Here is a 22876-nt window from a genome sequence, read left to right as displayed (position 1 = left end):
GACTTATTATGTGCATAAAAAGTATTGTTACAATGCTACAGACAGGCCACATATAAAGCTATAAAAACATATTTTATCTCTGAGACATGCTACATTTTGATCAGTAATCTTTGCTGTTTTTGTAATATATATATTTTATTTTATACTTTTTGTTAAGAAAATAGCTTAATGTTTTTACACTCATCTTTCCATTTGTCTCCATGGAGTTGACCATACAATAGGACAATGCAATAGTAGAATTACTTGTTGCTGTGTCAATAGTCTTATACAATGAATGCTTACTAAATCTTTAAGTTGAGTGAACAAACAAGCTTAACAAATGCAGGCACCATTGTATGTAATGCATGCAGTACATGAATGTGAAGCACAGTGATGACTGGGCTGTATATTAGAACATTTTGATTTTCTTTGCCCTCATATACTAAGTCTTTAATGACCCATACCCCATTAGGTCTGGAGCTGACAAATTTACTTGAGACTTAAGAGCTAGCAGGAATACTCAGGGTCTTATTTTAGGAGACAAGAAAGGACATTACAGATATCTTTGGAATAAAGCTATGTATGTGAAATTAAAGGATTTGAGGATTTGAGGATTTGTCATGACCTAGTTAAGTTATTGACACCATACATCACTGTTAATTCTTTCTTAGTTGCTTTTTAATCAAAACTCAATCTAGATCTGCACATCAATGTTTAAAAAAACAGTTAAAATGGACATTCAGGGCTAGATTACTCACAAACGGTTTTGCGCTAGCGTAATCATGTTTTTGCGAGCCATTTTCATTGCGTTGCTATTAAAAGAGAAGTTAAATCACGATTGTACTAGCGCAATCGTCATTTATGCTGCAATCCTTACCGTGATCTCAGAGCTGTGGTTAACTGTTTTCTGAAACTAAAAAGTTGCACAAAACACTTCAAAAATATGTTACAAGGTACAGTTACACTCATTAACAATGTCTAATAACATTATTTCAAAAAAATATTGCTCAAAAAAGTTATACGGGGGCAAATTTATCAAGCTCCGTATAAAGACAAGCTCCATAACTTTTCCGCCTACTCTGAGGCCGCTCGCACATTGATAAATAGGCCTCATGGGCTCAAAGATATGAGATCTTGGGTATTAGAAAAAAAAGAGTAGGCAAATGGCTTTGAAATTGAGACATATATATAAAAACATACATACCCTGGCAGAATTTATGATTTCTTGGCCATTTTTCAGAGAATATGAATGATAACACAAAAACTTTTCTTTCACTCATGGTTAGTGTTTGCCTGAAGCCATTTATTATCAATCTACTGTGTTTAACCTTTTTAAATTATAATGACAACAGAAATTACCCAAATGACCCTGATCAAAAGTTTACATACCCTGGTGATTTTGGCCTGATAACATGCACACAAGTTGACACAAAGAGGTTTGAATGGCTATTAAAGGTAACCATCCTCACCTGTGATCTGTTTTCTTGTAATTAGTGTGTGTGTATAAAAGGTCAATGAGTTTCTGGACTCCTGACAGACCCTTGCATCTTTCATCCAGTGCTGCACTGACGTTTCTGGATTCTGAGTCAAGGGGAAAGAAAAATAATTGTCAAAGGATCTGTGGGAAAAGGTAGTTGAACTGTATAAAACAGGAAAGGGATAAAAAAGATATCCAAGGAATTGAGAATGCAAATCTGCAGTGTTCAAACTCTAATCAAGTGGAAAATGAGGCATTCTGTTTGATAACATACTGCATTCATCTTGTCATCAATTCTGACCAAATTTCCTGTGCCTTTGTAGCTCACACATCCCCAAAACATCAGCGATCCACCTCCGTGTTTCACAGTAGGAATGGTGTACCTTTCATCATAGGCCTTGTTGACTCCTCTCCAAATGTAGCATTTATGGTTGTGGCCAAAAAGCTAAATTTTGGTCTCATCACTCCAAATGACTTTGTGCCAGAAGGTTTGAGGCTTGTCTCTGTGTTGTTTGGCGTATTGTAAGCAGGATACTTTGTGGCATTTGCATAGTAATGGCTTTCTTCTGGCAACTCGACCATGCAGCCCATCTTTCTTCAAGTGCCTCCTTATTGTGCATCTTGAAACAGCCAAACCACATGTCCTGTATTTCACCTGAAGTTATTTGTGAGTTTGTCTTTGCATCACAAACAACTTCCCTGGCAGTTGTGGCAAAAATTTTAGTTAGTCTACCAAACCGTGGTTTGGTTTCAACAGAACCCCTCATTTTTCACTTCTTGATTAGAGTTTGAACACTGCTGATTTGCATTCTCAATTCCTTGGATATCTTTTTATATCCCTTTCCTGTTTTATACAGTTCAACTAACTTTTCCTGCCGGTCCTTTGACAATTATTTTGCTTTCCCCATGACTCAGAATCAGCAGTGCAGCACTGGATGAAAGATGCAAGGGTCTGCCAGGAGTCCAGAAATTAATTGACCTTTTATACACACACACTAATTACAAGAAAACAGATCACAGGTGAGGATGGTTACCTTTAATAGCCATTCAAACCCTTTTGTGTCAACTTATGTGCATGTTATCAGGCCAAAATCGCCAGGGTATGTAAACTTTTGACCAGGGTCATTTGGGTAGTTTCTGTTGTCATGATTTAAAAAGAGTAAACACAGTTGATAGATAATAAATGGCTTCAGCTAAACACTAACCATGAGTGAAAGACAAGTTTTTGTGTTATCATTCATATACTCGAAAAATGGCCAAGAAATCATAAATTCTGCCAGGGTATGTAAACTTATGAGTACAACTGTATATATAAGATCTATTTGTATGTATATATGTATATTTATGTTTATTTATTTACAGACATATATACACATATAAAAACAATAATATATAAGTGAACATATATAGAATATATATAAGTGCATTATAGCCCTTTGCCATTAAGTTGATGAAAACATGATAAAACACATTTATGCAATATTCATATTTAATAATAAATGTAACTATGTATTTATTATAAATATTTCCTGTTTGCTAATGTGAATATGCTATGTTGTTTGCACAAAGGTTGTTACTTTTTTTTTCTAATTTTTTTCTTCTTCATTGACTTCTATGGGTAATGTAAAAATGCAATGGAGTTTGCACGATTTTGGGTGTAATTTTTTTCTCTCCATTAATTTCTATGGGGGAATACATGCACTAAGTAAATTAAGTTAGTTTTTTCACGCTTTTTGGGTTACGGCTAGCAATAAATACGTTTTTCTGAAACATGTAATATGAACACAACCTGACTAGCGAAAAAGCTAGCTGAGTTTTTCAAACACAGAAAAAAAAATACTGCGCCACTTGTAATCTAGCCCTCAGCACAATTTGCATTATTTTTGCCGTCCATGGATATACCCTTTGAAAAGCCTCTTGAGTTTAACTTATTATATCTCATCTGCTGTTACCAGTTAAGAACAGGCATAAATTAATTTCTGAACCAATTAAGTATTTTTTGTGCAGCATGGGAAAAACACAATTTTCAAAAGGAAAAGTGGGCAAAATAAATTATATTGCATTTTTTTTACTATTCATAATTTGTGTAAGGGATTACAATATTAGTTAATATCCCTGTCTTCAGTAACATTTAGTATATATTTTTTCTAAGCTCCTCTTTTTAATTACCTTAAATTACCTTGGTGGTTTTGTAAAACTCTTCTACTTAGCAAAGTAATCAAATTAACCTACTCTCATTCTCAAGAAACGTGTTGCCCCTTTTCCCCATTGTTGCCTGATTTATCTACTTTATTTAGTACTTAATAAACAATTAATCTAAATTATTTTTCCTTAAGACTCATTGCAAATCATGAAAATCTTTATGTAATATATTTATACTGCAGTATCAGTAAAGCCACACAAGATAGTGTATTCCTAAAATATAAACATCTTTTTCTGCTGGTTTTATAACTTTGAAGTCTGAAAACAAGGATATAAATTAAAACACTTTGCTGTGGATGCTGCAGTTATTAAATAGACCCCACTGCAAAGTATTTTCTCATTTCCCTTGCTGCTGGTTTGTGTAGGAACCATGCCTGATGGTTGACAGGTCAATTATTTCAATACTGAGCTTTCTTCCTAAGATGTTCAAGAACCCAAATCACTGCTCATCTTTTTTCCAGCACAACCAAAGTGAATTCCATTTGTTACTTTCACAAGGCCAAAGAGGTGGGAGATGGATGTGTGCAAGTTTGTGACAAATGTCTGCTTCAGATAAAAAGTCTAACTGTGGAGAAATTAATTTTTGGAAGGTGACCGTTGAAGTACCATTCTATATAAAATGTAATCCAATGAAAGTTGCCCGTGTTTGGAATATGTCAACAATTGTTGATTTGTTCATATCACTACTGCCTTCTTTATTTGAGGCTGGTTCGCTTACTCTAAAGAGATTGCTTTTTTTTTTAGTTGAAAAAAAAAAATACAACATGACAACAATTACCTAAAAAAAAAGATTTTCTACCCATTTTTGCTATACAATAAAGAAACAATGATTAACCTTTGCAGTTCTTTTATTTCCTGACACATAAATAATATTGATTTGACCAAATCATAAAAAAATATATTAGTAAAACAAATAGTTTGCCAAAAAAATACTTAAATAAATAAAGTAAGTAATTATTTTTGAAATGCTAGCACTTTTCCTTAAGCTTTCAAATCCTGGCCAGTATATAGACTTGATAGCCATCAGATTCAACATTTTATACATCAGTAACTGGTAAGTAGTTTTATTTTAAGGGCTCTCCAAATGTCAAACTGGCTGGACACTTCCTTTAATCTGTTTAGTGAATCATGTGGCAACAATATGTTCCCAATGCACCATGAGGGATTTGGAGGGGATTCACTGGAACAGATGGAGAGAATACTTTTCAAGGAAAAATATGTGATGTGTGTAGTGAAGGGGAGACAACTATAAGAAGGACGCAGGCAAATCCTCTGAGGGTCACCTGTTATCCTTTACTGCTCTACAACACATATTTTAAATGTATATTTGATAATAGGAAGTACATAAACATATGTTATTGCTATACTGGTCTCAGTGAGATTAATGTTGGGAATGGGTGAATGTGTGTATTTTGAAAAATCTGAAGGCTAAACCCAATGCTCGCCTTGATATTACTTCTACTATTCAAATTTCTCTATAGAATTTTTTTTAACAATATAATATTAAATGTTAATTCTTGACTATTAAAAGTAAGTTTTAAATATGGAAAATCAAATTCTTATAGTCATATATCTAATCTATATGAACCAACCTTTGCATGATTAATGCTATATGTTACACTCACTATATGGAAAGCTAACATTTGCAAGAAAAAAATGTATATTAAATATACAGTAATCATTCAACTTTTATTGAGAACGAATGCTTGTAGTTAACATTAGTCAACTATAATTATAAACTCATGAGCTCTATTCACAAAGGTTTAAAAAAAAAATATTTTAAGGCAATTGATAGGTCAGGTCAAGATGGATGCTTAATGTAGGCCAAAAGTCTCACTATACACACTGAAAATAAATAAATATAATTGGCATGGGCTGACCTAAAAATGACACATTTTTAACTTATTTATCTATCTCTTTAAATTATTTTAATTCTGACTTACAGTAAATCAGATACTTTCTTCAATAAATTCAAAGCCAACTGAAACCAACTTTTAAACTGACTTACTAGCTAGATCTAAAGTGCAAATTAAATATATGGTAACTCACCCTGTAACTAAAGCAAACAACTTAAAGGGACACTAAAGTCAAAATTAAACTTTTATTATTCAGATAGAGCATGCAGTTTTAAACAACTTTCCAATTTACTTCCATTAACAAAATGTGCACAGTCTTTTTATATTTAAACTTTTTGAGTCACCAGCTCCTACTGATCATGTGCAAGAATTCACAGAAGCGTGTGATTGGCTGATGCCTGTCACATGGTACGTGTATGCATTTGTGATTGGCTGATGGCTGTCACATGGTACAGGGGGAGTGGAACTAGAAATAACTTTTAAAATTGTCAGAAAAAAAAATCTACTACTCATTTCAAGCTCATACTAAGTGCTATTGCATTGTCTTGTTATCTTGCATTTGTTGATTATTCAAATCTACCGTGTTGACTGGTCCTTTTTATACTTGTATTGGCACAATATCTCTATCAGAATTACAGTGGGACTGTATTTTAATGTGATACCTGTATTTAATTGACTGCCCTGTCCAAATTGCCCTACAACAATTGATTTCTGTATTTGTTCACAGTCAACACAAATAAAGCTTTAGGTCTAAACTCAACTTTAAGTCTAAACCGAATTTCAGAAGTCAGTGCTTTGTGAATAGATAACTCATAATAATCACCTTGCCAGTAAAACTAGCTTGATCTGATTTAGGTGTGATTGTTTGTAATAGGTTGTTTTCAATCTGTTTTAGTGAATACTGGATTTTTTTTCTATGGTTGGTTCCAAGTTGTTCCTTTGCAAACAGACCCCTTTGTTTTTATAGCAAACTTACTTATACTTGCTATACTTTCCGTAAAGCATTTATCACAATTATAAAAAAGTGAAGCCTGATTATAATTGACATTTAATAGTTCTAGCAATGTTTTGGTTCAAACTGCTGTTAATTTGTTTACATTTAGCTAATATAAGTATGATTAAAATAAATATATTTGTCAATCTGCTATTGCAATCTGAACTCTGACAAATAATTGTGTTCACCAAAACATCTGTATTTGTAATGATGTAAAAAGTATACGCTAGAGTAAAGCCATACATTGTCCTTCAAAAATAATAGGGGACATTTGATAATTGAAATGTGTCTACTATTTTGTAACAATTGGACTAGCAGAAGGTTATATCAATCTGTGAAGCAGATCACACAATGTGAATTTCACATATCTTTAGGCAAAGGAAGCTATAAAAAACTAGAAAATTCAGCAACTTTTGCAACACTTACATTGCCCTTTAAAGTATGAAATTACTTATATACTTGTTGCATGATGAGGCTATAAATGGAAATGTCATTTCTCAAACATGATGCTGTGTGAGCTAAAAGAGACACAGTCTTCTTTGCAAAATTGTAATTGAGGTTTAGCCAGGAAGTTTGATAAACAAGGCAAAAAGAAAAAGTCAATATTCTTTCTAAAAATGTGCTTCTGTTCCATTTCAAATAGCAATTGAAAAATATTTCTTATAAAGCAAATATGTGAATTTTGAAGTTACACTGTTATCACAATTTATTCAAGATTGCATAGAAAAAAGTTTTAAGAAATATAAAATATTTAATAAGAGGCGAAAAGCCTGCCCATAGGGCAGTCTATGTTTAAAAACGACAAACCCCCAAGCTAATTTTACTAAAAATAAAAAATGTAAAAAAACAGAAATAAAATAAACAAAGCTATCCAAAATAAAAAATTTAAACCTAAACTAATACCCCTATAAAAATAAAGAATCCCCCCAAAATAAAAACACCCCCTAATCTAATACTAAACTGCCAAAGCCGTTTAAAAGGGCTTTTTGTGGGGCATTGTCATAAGTTAAACAGCTCTTTTACTTAAAAAAAATTACCAAATACCCCCTAACAGTAAAACCCCCACCCAACCAACCCCCCAAAATAAAAAAAAACTAACATTAAAAAACCTAAACTACCCATTGCCCCTAAAGGGGCATTTGTATGGGCATTCAGCTCTTTTACTGCCCTTAAAAGGGCAATCAGCTCTTTTAAAGCTTATTAAATCCCTAGTATTAAAAATAAAAAAATAAAAAAAATCCTAAAACTAAGCCTCAAATAGGTACTCACCGTTTCTAAAGTCCAGCGAAGAAGGTCTTCTTCCAGGCGGCTCCATCATCTTCTATCATCATCCTGTGCAAAGGCAGAGTGGAGGTGCGGAGCAGTCTTCCTCGATGCCCAAATCCGGAGCAGCGGTCCTCAGGGACGTTCTTCAGCGGCGGAAATCCTCAGCGGCGTGGAGGCTCCTTTTCATCTGATCTCCGGTGTACACTAAAAATGTAATGGAAGATACCGCAATCAATTTGGGGTACCTTGCATTCCTATTGGCTGAAATGTTAAAATCAGCCAATAGGATTAGAGCTACTGAAATCCTATTGGCTGTTTAAATTACCTATTGGCTGATTTCAAAATTGGCTGATTTCGAAATGTCAGCCAATAGGAATGCAAGGTACCCCAATAAATATGGAGTACCTTGCATTCAATCTTCAGTGTGCGACAGACGATCGCATGAAGAGGAGCCTCCACTCCGCTGAGGACCTCCTCCACTGAAGACCTCCGCTGAGAACCGCCGCTGAGGATCCGTGCATCAGGGAAGCCAGCTTTACACCTCTGCTCCATACCTGTTATTTTTTTATTTTTTTTTAAGATTATGGATTTAATGGGCTGTAAAAGAGCTGAATTGCCTTTAGGGGCAATGGATAGTTTAGGGTTTTTTTAGTGTTAGGTTTTTTTATTTGGGGGGTTTTGGTGGGTGGAGTTTTTTTACTGTTAGGGGGTATTTTTTAAACGTAAAAGAGCTGTTTAACTTAGGGCAATGACTTACACAAGGCCCTTTTATGGCTATTGGTAGTTTAGTTTAGATTAGGGGTGTTTTTATTTTGGGGGGGCTTTTTTATTTTCATAGTTATTAGGTTAATATTTTTTCTTATAATTTTGTTTATTTTTTTCTGTAATGTTAGACTTTTTTTATTTTTCGTAATGTTAGATTAATTTTTTGTAATTAAATGTTAGGATTTTTTATTTTAACTGTAATTTAGTAGTAACGGGGGTTAATTTAGGGGGTGTTAGGTTAGGGGGCTTAGTAATTAAATTAGTTATTTGCGTTGTGGGGGGTTGGCGGTTTAGGATTAATTAGGTAATTTGGTTTATTTCAATGTGGGGGGTTGGCGGTTAAGGGGTTAATAGGTTAATTAGGTTTATTGCGATGTGGGGGTTTGTCGGTTTAGGGGTTAATAGTATAATTAATTAGTTGGCGTTGTAGGGTTTGGTGGTTTAGAGGTTAATATTGTAATTTATTTAGTTTGCGTTGAGGCGGTTTGGCGGTGTAAGGGAAAGGTAGTTTCTGTTGTGGGAGTTTAGCGATTTAAAGGGACAGTCTACCATAGAATTGTTATTGTTTTAAAAGATAGATAATCCCTTTATTACCCATTCCCCAGTTTTGCATAACCAACACAGTTATATTAATATACTTTTTACCTATGTGATTACCTTGTACCTAGGAACCTTCTTCCAGCCCCCTGATCACATGACTGTGACTGTTTATTATCTATTGTCTTAAATTTAGCATTGTTTTGTGCTAAATCTTAAATAACCCCTGTGCCTGAACACAGTGTGTTCTATATGGCCTACGTGTACTTTCTGTCTCTTTGTGTTGAAAAGAGATTTAAAAAGCATGTGATAAGAGGCAGCCCTCAAAGGCTTAGAAATTAGCATATGAGCCTACCTATGTTTAGTTTAAACTAAGAATACCAAGAGAAAAAAGCAAATTTGATGATAAAAGTAAATTGGAAAGTTGATTAAAATTACAAGTCCTATCTGAATAATGAAAGTTTAATTTATACTAGACTGTCCCTTTAAGGGTTAGTTTTTTTTTTTTCGTTAATACTTAGTACGGGCTATTATGTTTATTTTTTTCTTAATACTTTGTGCAGGCGGTTAGTTTTATTTTTTTATACTTCTTGCGGGCGGTTAGTTTTTTTTTTTTTTAAATACTTTGTGTGGGCAGTTCTTTTTTTTATTATTTCTTGCAGGTGGTTACATGTATTTTAGTTATTACATGCAGGCGGTACATTTTTTTTAAGGCTTCGTTTGCCTACGCTGCATCCAGGTGGATTCCGAAAAGGATGCATGTGCAACTGGCGACACCGACGGACGGGTTACAAACGTGATTATAGTATAGATGTGTTTATGATAACTAAATTAGTTTTTTGTAAATATGGAATTATGCTATTAAAAGAACGCTAGCAAGAAGTAAATAATCATGTGATTTTATATTTCATAAGTTAAGCCTCAGTGCTAAATAATTATTTTTTAATATTTTCAAACAAAATATTGGCCTTATATATTGTGTAGCTATTCAAATCATCTGCAGACATTTTGAGGCCCATTTATCAAGCTCCGAATGGAGCTTGAGGGCCCGTGTTTCCATAACCCTGTCCGCCTGCTCTGATGAGGTGGACAGGAATCGCCACAATTCAACCCGATCGAGTACGATTGGGTTAATTGACACCTCCCTGCTGCGGTTGCACCAGCAGCTCTTGTGAGCTGCTGGTGCAATGCTGAATACGGAGAGCGTATTGCTCTCCGCATTCAGCGATGTCTGTCGGACCTGATCCGCACTTTCGGATCAGGTCCGACAGACATTTGATAATTCGGCCTCATAGGCACAAAGTGCAAATAGAGATGAAATAATAAAATTGTCATTCAAAGTCAAACAAGATTAAATGTTTATAGAAATTTTAAAAAATATAGATATTCAAGACACTGGTGAAAACTAAGAGCTTTAATACGGTACACTTCCCTCATAGACATCCTTTTCAAGGTTCATGTACTTCCCCTGATTAGGGAAAACAATATTGCATTTTACCACAATTGTTTTAATCTAATAGCTATCTATTTATCATCTATCTATCTATTTATCATCTATCTATCTATTTATCATCTATCTATCTATTTTTTTTAAATCCCAGTATACTTGAATTTGTTTACTACTCGCTTTCCAGCTTAAACCACATTGTACCCCACACACAATGGGTACAGGATACAATATGGTGTAAAAAGAACAGATTATCCATTTTTATGAATTGTCTATCAAAGATGCATCTATGTGATTGAAATGTGTAGTCTTAAACATTACTAAAACTCTTTAAAATCATTTACTAATATAGAACTCCTGTATCCTAAACATTCAGTTCAGTGAAGGTTCTAGGGAGATGACAGCCATGAATAAGCGATCTCCTTTTGCATCTCCTTTGCTCTGGTAAAGATTTAAATTGGGACAAATTAGAAATAGAAATAATAAAAGCAGAAATAACTAACAGAAAATGAAGTCCCTCTGCACCACTTATCCTTTGCATTGTGGCAACTTTTCCATGCACCCTATACACATATTTTTTAAGGTCTAGAGCCACATCTGAAGTAGTTATAATTAAGCCATTTTGGCAATGACTAGTATATCCATTTGTAAATATTTTTAACATAATATAAACATGCAAATTGTGTTTTGCTGACCTTCTTCAGTTGTCCGTGCTGACTTTGTCTCACTGTCCATTCCTTGGAATTCATTAAAATAGGGTCGCACTTTAATCTCATAAGTAATTCCTTTTTTTAGGTTAGCTATGACAACACTGCGTTCCGCAGGTACTTTGACCTCCATGTTTTGCCACGCAGATGGAGACGGGAGGCCTGATATCTGGCGGTACATTACTCTGTAGCCCTGAATAAACTGTGAATGACGATCAACCTGAAATTAAAATTGCATTAAGTAGTGTTAGAAGATGGGAACACAGGCATAACATATATTATTATATTATATTATACAATGACACAAATATTATTAAATTAGATATACCTCAAATAAAGTATCTGATTTGAAATGGAGCATACATTTTGTTTTAATATCAATATATATATATAAAATGGTGAAGACTGTAAACAGTAGTATGACTGACTGTACGGTATTTGTAGTGTGTCTATACTAGAGAATGAACCACTGGCATTTTGTAACCATATTGTCTTAAAATCCTTCAAAGCTTTTCAGTGCAACAGATTTGGGTGCTGTTTTGGCATAACTAAATTATTTCATGAAAAAATCAAGGAATTCAAGGAAAAATAACATTATTTGAGAGTAACCTAATTTGGTTTAAAAAAATAAAAACTACAATACATGACTCATAAAATAGCCAGTTTGCTAGCATTTTTAAAAGTTCCTGTGTTTCTAATAAAAATGTTGCTAATTTATTTTTTAAGAAAATTTAATACTAACTAATTAAATAAATGCAATAATAATGTCACTATATATAAGTTTATTTATATTATGTCCATTATGCTTATTTAGGTGAACTTGCTTCAAAGCAAGATTGAACCATGAATTTCTAATGTCACACAGTTTGTTTTTCAAGCAATGCTCCTAAAAAGGTCATGATACCTTTCAGATCAGATTCAGTAACTTATACACATATGGAGGCTGAATTACTATTTTTCAGGCAGACATTGATAAACGCAGACAGCATACGCTGTCAGCATTAATCATTGCACAAGCATTTCTAGTAAAATGCTTGTGCAATGCCAGCCCCTGCACATTTGTGGCCAATCGGCTGCTAGCATGGGGTGTAAATCAACCCCATTGTATCAAATAAGGGTGATTGTCGTCTGCCCCCTCAGAGGTGGTGGACGAGTTAACTTACAGTATCCCGCAAAAGTGAGTACAACCTCACATTTTTGCTAAATTTTTTATTATATCTTTTTATGTGACAACACTGAAGAAATGAAACTTTGCTACAATGTAAAGTAGTGAATATACAGCCTGTATAACAGTGTATATTTGCTGTCCTCTCAAAATAACTCAACACACAGCTATTAATGTCTAAACCGTTGGCAACAAAAGTGAGTACACCCCTAAGTGGAAATGTCCGAATTGTGCCCAAAGTGTCTATATTTAGTGTGGCCTCTATTATTTTTCAGCACTGCCTTAACCCTCTTGGGCATGGAGTTCACCAGATCTTCACAGCTTGCCACTGGAGTCCTCTTTCACTCCTCCATGATGACATCACAGAGCTGGTGGATGTTAGAGACCTTGCGCTCCCCCACCTTGCATTTGAGGATGCTCCACAGATGCTCAATAGGGTTTAGGTCTGGAGACATGTTTGGCCAGTCCATCACCTTTATTCTCAGCTTCGTTAGCAAGGTAGTGGTCATCTTGGAAGTGTGTTTGAGGTCGTTATCATGTTGGAATACTGCCTTGCAGCCCAGTCTCTGAAGGGAGGGCATCATGCTATGCTTCAGTATGTCACAGTACATGTTGGCATTCATGGTTCCCTCAATGAACTGTAGCTCCCCAGTGCCGGCAGCACTCATGCAGGCCCAGACCATGACATTCCCACCTCCATGCTTGAATGTAGGCAAGACACACTTTTCTTTGTACTCCTCACCTGGTTGCCGCCATGCATGCTTGACACCATCTGAACCAAATAAGTTTATCTTGGTCTCATCGGACCACAGGACATGGTTCCAGTAATCCATGTCCTTAGTCTGCTTGTCTTCAGCAAACTGTTTGTGGGCTTTCTTGTGCATCATCTTTAGAAGAGGCTTCCTTCTCAAACGACAGCCATGCAGACCAATTTAAAGCAGTGTGCGGCGTATGGTCTGAGCACTGACAGGCTGACCTCCCACCCCTTCAACCTCTGCAGCAATGATGGCAGCAGTCATACGTCTATTTCCCAAAGACAACCTCTGGATATGACGCTGAGCATGTGCACTTAACTTCTTTGGTCGACCATGGCGAGGCCTGTTCTGAGTGGAACTTGTCCTTTGAAACTGCTGTATGGTCTTGCCCACCAAGCTGTAGCTCAGTTTCAGGATCTTGGCAGTCTTCTTATAGCCTAGGCCATCTTTATGCAGAGCAACATTTCTTTTTTCAGATCCTCAGAGAGTTCTTTGCCATGAGGTGCCATGTTGAACTTCCAGTGACCAGTATGAGAGAGTGTGAGAGCGTTAACACCCGTTTTAATACACCTGCTCCTCATTCACACCTGAGACCTTGTAACAGCGGAAACTGAAACTACAGGGGTAGATTGCAGCATCTGCTGCTTGTTAAATCTACCCCATGCTATTTGCTATTGCTTCAGATGAAGTTTTAGCATAGCAGTAACCTATGAAACACATCCTATATATTTTGATTTAAAGTTGGTATATTATACAGAGAAAACTCTTTAAATGGATACTAAACCCAAATTTTTTCTTTCATGATTCAGACAGAGAATGCAATTTTAAAGGGACAGTCAACACAAAAATTACTATTACTTATTTAGATTAGTTAATTAATGATCTTTACATCAAACTCTAGCCCAATTTTCATCTAAAAAAACTTTGGCAGAAAATACACTTACTAGATCTCATGTAGCTGTTTTGAAATGGCCACCTGACTCCTCCTTCTCTGACGTCTCCCAAAAGCTTGAACTGCTGCACTAGTGTTCAGGATTCTCTGTAGTCTCGTCCCTGCGCGCTCCTTTCATTCAGTTCAGTGAGACACCCCCCTCACACACTATCTCCTCTCACTTCCTTTCAGTTCTGTCTGCACAAACACACCCACACGCTTAGAGCAGCAGAAGTATGATGGAGAGGCAGGCAATGGTTGTCTTTATATAATTTTTACTGAAATATATGCTCAAACCAAAAGTAAAGACATGAATGGACAAAAATCGTTACTGTATGTGAACTATTGAAAATATGTTCTGACATTTGCATTGTAACGTAACAGTGACTCCCTCTCCGGTTATTAGTTTGTTACCAGAGCTACTGTATTCATATTACAGTATCACCTCAGTCACTTGTCAGTTGTAAACAGAACATGTTGCTCAGCGTTGTTATAGTGGTGGCAGCCTGTGACTCTGGTTTGTCCTTGCTAGATGCCGGTAAGTACACAGAGCTGTCACTGAAATACTGAGATATAATAAATAGGGTGTTCAGACTTATTGTGTATTATTTGCCTAATGCGGCTGGTAAGGAACCCCTTATTTATTAATATGTTAAATTAATATGAATCATGCTTGCTGCAGGGCTATCTTTAGGAGACAGGTTACCGTAAGTGCCAAGCTAAAAGACAAAACTGTTTTTGTTTCCCTCAGATAATCTCCTTTTTCCGTACCAACTGATTATATAGATGTCTTGGCACTTACGGTAACCTGTCTCCTAAAGATAGCCCTGCAGCAAGCATGATTCATGATCTCAGTATTTCAGTGACAGCTCTGTGTACTTACCGGCATCTAGCAAGGACAAACCAGAGTCACAGGCTGCGCACCACTTAGCGATCTGTTTAGCTAGCAGCCTGGTTGTTCACAGAGCGTGTGGATTCCCTTCCGTTGCCTCTGTTACCCTGTTACTCCTCGTAGAAGCGGCTTTTAAAAATCCTTCAGCAAAATTACCATAATTCTAAATATTCCATAAGTTTAAAAAGGTCGCCTCACAGGTCCAGTGAAGGATTTTAAAAGCCGCTACATATATATAAAACACAGACATACATACTTTGTGGGTGACAGAGTTTACAAACTTGCATAGCAGCAGGTGCAAGCGATTTTTGGTTGAATTTATCTAACCGACTATTTTTTTTTTTACCAGCTAAGAAGTTGTGGGTCCTCGTCAGTCTGTCCTTATACCGTGACAAGTGTCCCCAAACTAAAGTCCGGGCAAGACACCTTGCGAGCTGGATGGTTGTTCTTAGATCTTAAAAACCAGCAGGGGGAAACAGGACACCCAACCGGGAAGAGAGTGCAGGAGGCTGGTCAAGTCTGGTGGTTGGGTTATGGGCTAAGCTGGACCATTAGACAGCCAGGCATGGCTCAAGGAACAGGGCAGGCAGGTAAGCAGCTCGCAAGGTGTCTTGCCCGGACTTTAGTTTGGGGACACTTGTCACGGGATAAGGACAGACTGATTATCTGAGGGGAAAAAAAACAGTTTTGTCTTTTAGCTTGGCACTTACGGTAACCTGTCTCTAAAGATAGCCCTGCAGCAAGCATGATTCATATTAATTTAACATATTAATTAATAAGGGGTTCCTTACCAGCCGCATTAGGCAAATAATACACAATAAGTCTGAACACCCTATTTATTATATCTCAGTATTTCAGTGACAGCTCTGTGTACTTACCGGCATCTAGCAAGGACAAACCAGAGTCACAGGCTGCCACCACTATAACAACGCTGAGCAACATGTTCTGTTTACAACTGACAAGTGACTGAGGTGATACTGTAATATGAATACAGTATCTCTGGTAACAAACTAATAACCGGAGAGGGAGTCACTGTTACGTTACAATGCAAATGTCAGAACATATTTTCAATAGTTCACATACAGTAACGATTTTTGTCCATTCATGTCTTTACTTTTGGTTTGAGCATATATTTCAGTAAAAATTATATAAAGACAACCATTGCCTGCCTCTCCATCATACTTCTGCTGCTCTAAGCGTGTGGGTGTGTTTGTGCAGACAGAACTGAAAGGAAGTGAGAGGAGATAGTGTGTGAGGGGGGTGTCTCACTGAACTGAATGAAAGGAGCGCGCAGGGACGAGACTACAGAGAATCCTGAACACTAGTGCAGCAGTTCAAGCTTTTGGGAGACGTCAGAGAAGGAGGAGTCAGGTGGCCATTTCAAAACAGCTACATGAGATCTAGTAAGTGTATTTTCTGCCAAAGTTTTTTTAGATGAAAATTGGGCTAGAGTTTGATGTAAAGATCATTAATTAACTAATCTAAATAAGTAATAGTAATTTTTGTGTTGACTGTCCCTTTAAGCAACTTTCTAACATACTCCTATTATCAATTTTTATTCGTTCACTTGGTATCTTTATTTGAAAAGCAAAAATCTAAGCTTAGGAGCTGGCCCATTTTCTGTTTAGCATGTGGGTAGCACTTGCTGATTGGAAGCTAAATGTAACTACCAATCAGCAAGTGCTACCCAGGTTCAGAACAAAAAATGGACCAGCGCCTAAGCTTAGATTCCTGCTTTTCAAATAAAGATAGCAAGATGACGAAATAAATGTGTAATAGTAGTAAATTAGAAAGTTGCTTAAAATTGCATGCTCTATCTGAATCATAAAAGAAACATTTTTGGTTTAGTATCCCTTTAAAACCAGATCCAGAAAGACCTGTTTTGCTAAAAAGACTACTAAACACCTTGTAATCACAAAACATTTCTGTTGCTGTGCTATAAAATTAACATCTTGTTTGCTGCAACTGTTTTTCAGACACCAGACTCCATGCACAGCTTGTCCTATTTGTAGGAGCCAATTTGGGCTTGAGATTGCAAGCAAGACTAGTCATTGTCATTGTGTTAGTATAAATTGCATTTTCACAGGTGTTATCTGCCAATTCCAATTAGAGAAAATATGTAGTAGTTGCATTTTCAGCTCTAAAATTTTAAAAATTCATTATTTTGAGAGCTAAATTACATTAAAATGGGGCAAAATAAGTATAATCTCAAGGTGTTTATCTTCCCTTTAATTAAGAATATTCATTAACATCTTCATTGCACTCTCTTACAACAATCATTCCATACAAACAACTTCCTACATCTAATATACAATCTATTTCATAGAATAATCAGTAACAATCTTATTTCCATATTCTCCCATATTACCTAAGTTTCAACATCAAAGCAAGGAGAATAAAGAGAACAAAACAAAATTATGCCCATATCTTTATTACTTGGTTACATTTTATTCTGATATTTTAATACTTTATTTTGGTATTATACCTAATTAGCTAATTTTTAAGCATCATATTTACAAATGAAACATGGATATGCTCATGAGAACCCTAGTCATTCTAAATTAGATTGCGAAAGTTATGACAAGTGATACAGGACAGAATACAAAATAATGAATACCTTATTGTAGCAATAAAACATTCATCACTGACAATTAGCAGTGTGCTCCAATTGTCGTTTCCTTTATCTTATAATTTATAAAAACACAAGAAATATGTCATATAGTATAAAGTCATAGTCAATGGACAGTTATATTTTTATTAATAGATGAACTGACTTAATCATTATAATAATAATAATAATAATAATAATAATAATAATAATAATAAAGATAATGTAATTTTGTTGTAATGTGCCGATTATATCATAGACTGAAAAAAAAATACAAATTAAAAATGTTGATACAGTCAATGCCTTGTTTCCATGGAAACTTAAAAGTAGCTTATAATGGGGGCGTGAAGAAGACAAGAAATGGCAGGCCTTTTTTGCCTGATTGTGTGGGTGTTGAGAGGATAAAATGAAGGTTATGGGGATCAAATGTGCACATATTGTATTGTTTTATGTGGCATGTTTTTCTAAATAAGTGTCAGAGAACATTTAAAGGCTGGAAGAATGTGGGATAGTCTCAGAATAGGGTCAACAACAGAACTTTCATGTAAGCAGGATAGGATAAAGTTATTGCTAAAAATTGAGGGTTGGTGACTGAGAGGAGAGCATTTAGAACTTTGCAGGTTTATGATCAAGATTTTGAACATTATTGTGCTTGACATGGGATTAGGGTTGCCACCTCGGCCTTGTCTAACTGGACGATTTTGAGTTACACATGCTGCTGTCACGATCACGATCGTGCTCGAGCTGCTTTTCTGCAGCTTTCAGGAACTTTGTGTGCTTTAGCATCTTGTTGCCTAGCAACGTGACTCACTTCAGTGGCCATCCGGTATTGTTGATGTCAGCAAGCTTATAACCTTTCCGGCTTTCAGGAGATTTGACGCCCGTTTGTTGAACTTTGATCTGTTGGGTGCTTCCTTCTCCTGCTGAGTGAGTAATTGTATTGCCACTGCCTTTGCTTAACCCTGTATTGCCTGAAAGTTACCAGACCTCAGCCTGCCTGACACTGCCTTTGCTTAACCTTGTATTGCCTGAAAGTTACCGGACCTCTGCCTGCCTGACACTGTCTTTGCTTAACCCTTTATTGCCTGAAAGTTTCCAGACCTCTGCCTGCTTCTATCTACTGAAACTTAAACTTCTGACTGATCCTTTTATTCCAGTCCAGTATTGTGAGTACCTGTTAATTTACATTATATACCTGTGGATCTTTTACTATCTGTCGCAGTTGTGGGTCACGTCCTGGATATTACTCAGTGTGCTAGCATGTGTATATTAATTCATCCTAGCAGTTGGGTCTATTCCGGACTGAGACCATTATTCCTGACATTACAAACGGGCCAATATTATGGACCCCACTGAGTTAGCCAGGGCTGTGACCCACCAGGGACAGTAATTAGGATCACATACTACTCATTTGCAATCCCTGAATTCCAAATTGGATCAGATTGCTGCACTTCTTCAAACCTTAGCAGCTACTGCTCAGACTGGCACTTCTGTAATTGGTTCCACTGCCGCTTCTACTGCCACTGTAAGTTCTGCCATACAAGCCAATGAACATCATGTTCCTAGAATTTCTCTTCCTGATAAATATGACGGGAATTCAGAAGATTGCTGTGGTTTCTTAAATCAATGTCAACTTCACTTTAGAAACAATCCTCAGATGTTTTCTACCTCATCCTCTAAGACTACCTTTCTTATCTCCCTTATGAAGGGAAGGCCTTAGTATAGGTATCACCTCTGCTTGAAAATAATGACCCTCTATTAAGCAATGTGGACTCATTTATTTCTAGCTTTTCTTCTATGCTTGATAAGAAAGGAAGATCTGCTGCAGCAGAAGCAGGTTTATTGGATTTACATCAAGACAATATTTCTGTGGCCCAATATGCTATTGAATTCTATACTCTAGATGCAGAAACTTCCTAGAATCAAGGAGCCTTACGAGCAGCTTTTCATAAAGGTCTATCAGAACGAATGAAAGATGAACTAATTTACTGAGATTTACCTGAATCCTTAGAGAATTTTATTAATTTATGCATCAGGCTTGATGCCCAGGTTTTTGAACGTCAACAAGAAAGGGATCGTAACCAGAGAACCTTTGAATAAACCATCCTTCCGCCTGGCTCACCGATTTTCTAGCCCTGTTCCTCCAAGTTATCCTCCCTCTGATTCTGTGGAACCTATGGAAGTGGGTACTATTAAATTAACTGAGACTGAATGTCTGAGAAGACACACCTTGGGTCTCTGCTTATATTGTGGCTTGAAGAGTAATTTACTCCAGATCGAGGGGCTGAGTTAAGCCAAACCATTTCATTATCACTCACTTCCAAGCTTTTTGTTCCTGTGACACTTCTACTCAATAAAAGCAAGTTCCATACTCAAGCCCTAATTGATTCTGGTGCTGCTGGTGTTTTCGTTGATTCTGCATTTGCCTCATCTCTTCAAATACCTCTCCGTTCTAAGGTTCACGTGGTTAGAGTGTCCACTGTTAGTTGTCAACCCCTGGGCTCTGGTATTATTCAATTTGCCACTGAACCTCTGCTTAAGTCTGTGGGTGTACTTAATTCAGAACCTATTTGTTTTGATGTTATTACCTCTCCTCAGTTTCCCTTAATTCTGGGACTACCCTGGTTACAGATTCACAATCAGATATTCTCTTGGTCACAAGGTGAACGTATTTCATGGGGAGTTGTTTCTGTCACTGTTTACAGAATGTCTCCAAATCTAAGCCTCCTACTATTGCCATACCGGAGATCCCTGCTAATCTATCTTGTCCAGGTTTACAGAATGTCTCCAGAAGTATGCTACCAACTATTACTATGATGGATTATCCGAAAGATCTTCCTGTCCAATATCATTCTTTCTTAGATGTCGTCTCTAAAATGGAGGTTGAGTGTTTTCCTCCTCATCGGGACTTTGACTGTCCGATTGATCTGTTGCCCGGAGCTTATCTGCCTAGGTAGGACTTTTTCCTTGTCTCATCAAGAAAATATTGCATTAGATGAATACATCAAGAATAATTTAGCCAAAGGTTTTATTCGTCCCTCCTCATCTCCAGTTGGACCTTTTTTTTTCTTTGTGGAAAAGAAAGATGGGGGTCTCCGATCTTGTATAGATTATTGTGCCTTAAATCAAATAACTGTCAAGAACAGTTATCCTCTTCCGCTTATTCCTGAGCTTTTCGACTATCTTCAAGGAGCCAACATTTTTCTAAACTTGACCTCCGGGGTGCCTATAACCTCATTAGAATTCGTAAAGGGGATGAATGGAAGACCACATTCAACATCAGATTTGGGCATTACAAATATCAGGTAAAGCCTTTGAGGCTTTGTAATGCCCCAGCCGTCTTTCAACATTTTATTAATGAGGTTTTCAGGGACTTTTGAATCAGTTTGTGATCATTTATATTGACGATAGTCTAATCTTTTCCAAAACTCTGCAAGATCATCACCAATATGTCAAATCGGTACTACAAAGGCTCAGAGAGAATCATCTATTCACTACACTAGAAAAATGTTCTTTCCATCAGAAGTATATCCCTTTCCTTGGTTATATGATATCTCATTCTGGATTTGAAATGGATCATGGCAAATTGTCAGCTATTATGGACTGGCCCAGACCTACCTCCCTAAAAGCATTACAGAAGTTTCTTGGATTCGCAAATTATTATAGGAAATTTATTAAGGGCTTTGACTCTGCTCCTCTCAATGCATTAACTCCTAAGGGACAGAATTGTAGTGTTTGGTCAGTTCAGGCTCTTCTTGCCTTTGAGACTCTCAAATCTGCCTTTTCCTCCGCACCTATTCTTTGTCATCCAGACCCTAATCTACAATTCAATCTTGAAGTGGACACTTCTTCTGTTGCTGCTGGAGCCGTACTTTCACAACGCAATCCTATCTGAGGAAAGATCCACACTGTGGGTTTTTTCTCCAAAAAAAATGGTCCTGCGGAATTAAACTATAATTTTGGAAACAAGGAGATCCTAGCCATTAAAATGGTTTTGGATGAATGGAGAAATTGGCTAGAAGGCACTAAACTACCATTTACCATCCTGGCAGATCATAAGAATCTTCTATACCTTCAAACTGCTAAACAACTTAATTCCAGACAGGCTTGATGGTCCTTATACTTCTCTAGATTTAACTTTGTCCTATCTTACATTCCTGGAACTAAAAAAACATCAAAGCAGATGCTCTGTCATGACAGTTTCTATCTACTACTTCAATACAACAAGAACCTGATACTATACTTCATCCTCTTGAAATTAGCGAGCAAATATCTACTACTACTCTTCAAGAACTTCAATCTGCCCAAGGTAATATTCCTCCAGCATGTACTCCTCCATCTGGTCTTCTGTATGTACCTAACAATCTTCGTCTCAAGATGTTACACTGGGCTCATGATAGTGTAATTTCTGTACATCTCCGCTTGTGCCTCCTGTGCATCTAATAAACCTTCCCATCACTTGCCTCCAGGTTTACTTCAGCCTTTACCTATTCCACATCGACCATGGACCCACATCTCCATGGATTTCATCACTGATTTACCATCTACCGGTAACAATACTATTTGGGTTGTGGTCAATAGATTATCCAAGTCAGCTCACTTTATTTCTCTTCCTGGTTTACCCTCTGCTCAAAGACTTTCTGAATTGTTCATTCTCCATATCGCCCGATTACATAGATTTCCTATGGCTATAGTCTCTGACAGAGGAGTCAAATCGTTTCTCGCTTCTGGAGGTCTCTCTGTAAACAATTGGGTACAACTATATCTTTATCTACTTCTCATCATCCTCAATCTAATGGCAGATGGAGCGAGTGAATCACTGTCTGGAGACCTTTCTCCAACACTATATTGACCATCATCAGTCTAATTGGACTCGACTGCTGGCACATAACTCTCTTTTCAACTCCTCTTTAAAGACTTCTCTTTTTAAAGCAGCTTATGGATTTGATCCCAGGACTTTTCCTTTGATTACTTCTGCTACTAGTGTTCCTGCTGCAGATCTTGTTGCTAAAAATAAGCAAAACATCCGCAATATACTTCTTCGTTCCTCCAAAAGATACAATCTTTTTGCTGACCGAAGACGAAAAAAGGCACCTGAGTATCGTAGTGGGGAAAAAGTATGGATTTCCACCAAATTTCTTCATCTCAAACAACCTTGTACTAAATTGGGTCCTAGTTATATTGATCCTTTCAGGGTTGTTCCTGGGTCTGTTCTTCTGCTTTTTGAGTGGCTCTGCCTAAGACTCTCAAAATCAACCCAGTCTTTCCTGCAGTCCAAAACAAATACTCCAACAA

General features: G+C 36.6%; 1 protein-coding gene across 1 annotated transcript in view; it reads right to left on the bottom strand.

Annotated features, from left to right (window-relative positions):
- Positions 1-22876, bottom strand: part of ROBO2 (roundabout guidance receptor 2) — a 637624-nt gene that overhangs the window by 96612 nt on the left and 518136 nt on the right. Inside the window, exon 15 of the mRNA XM_053706022.1 lies at positions 11219-11450. Coding sequence (XP_053561997.1) covers positions 11219-11450 — 232 coding nt within the window. The remainder of the gene's footprint in view (positions 1-11218; positions 11451-22876) is intronic.

The sequence above is a fragment of the Bombina bombina genome, chromosome 3 (genome assembly GCF_027579735.1).
Source record: "Bombina bombina isolate aBomBom1 chromosome 3, aBomBom1.pri, whole genome shotgun sequence".
Lineage (NCBI taxonomy): Eukaryota > Metazoa > Chordata > Amphibia > Anura > Bombinatoridae > Bombina > Bombina bombina.
This window is presented reverse-complemented; position numbering and strand designations above follow the sequence as displayed.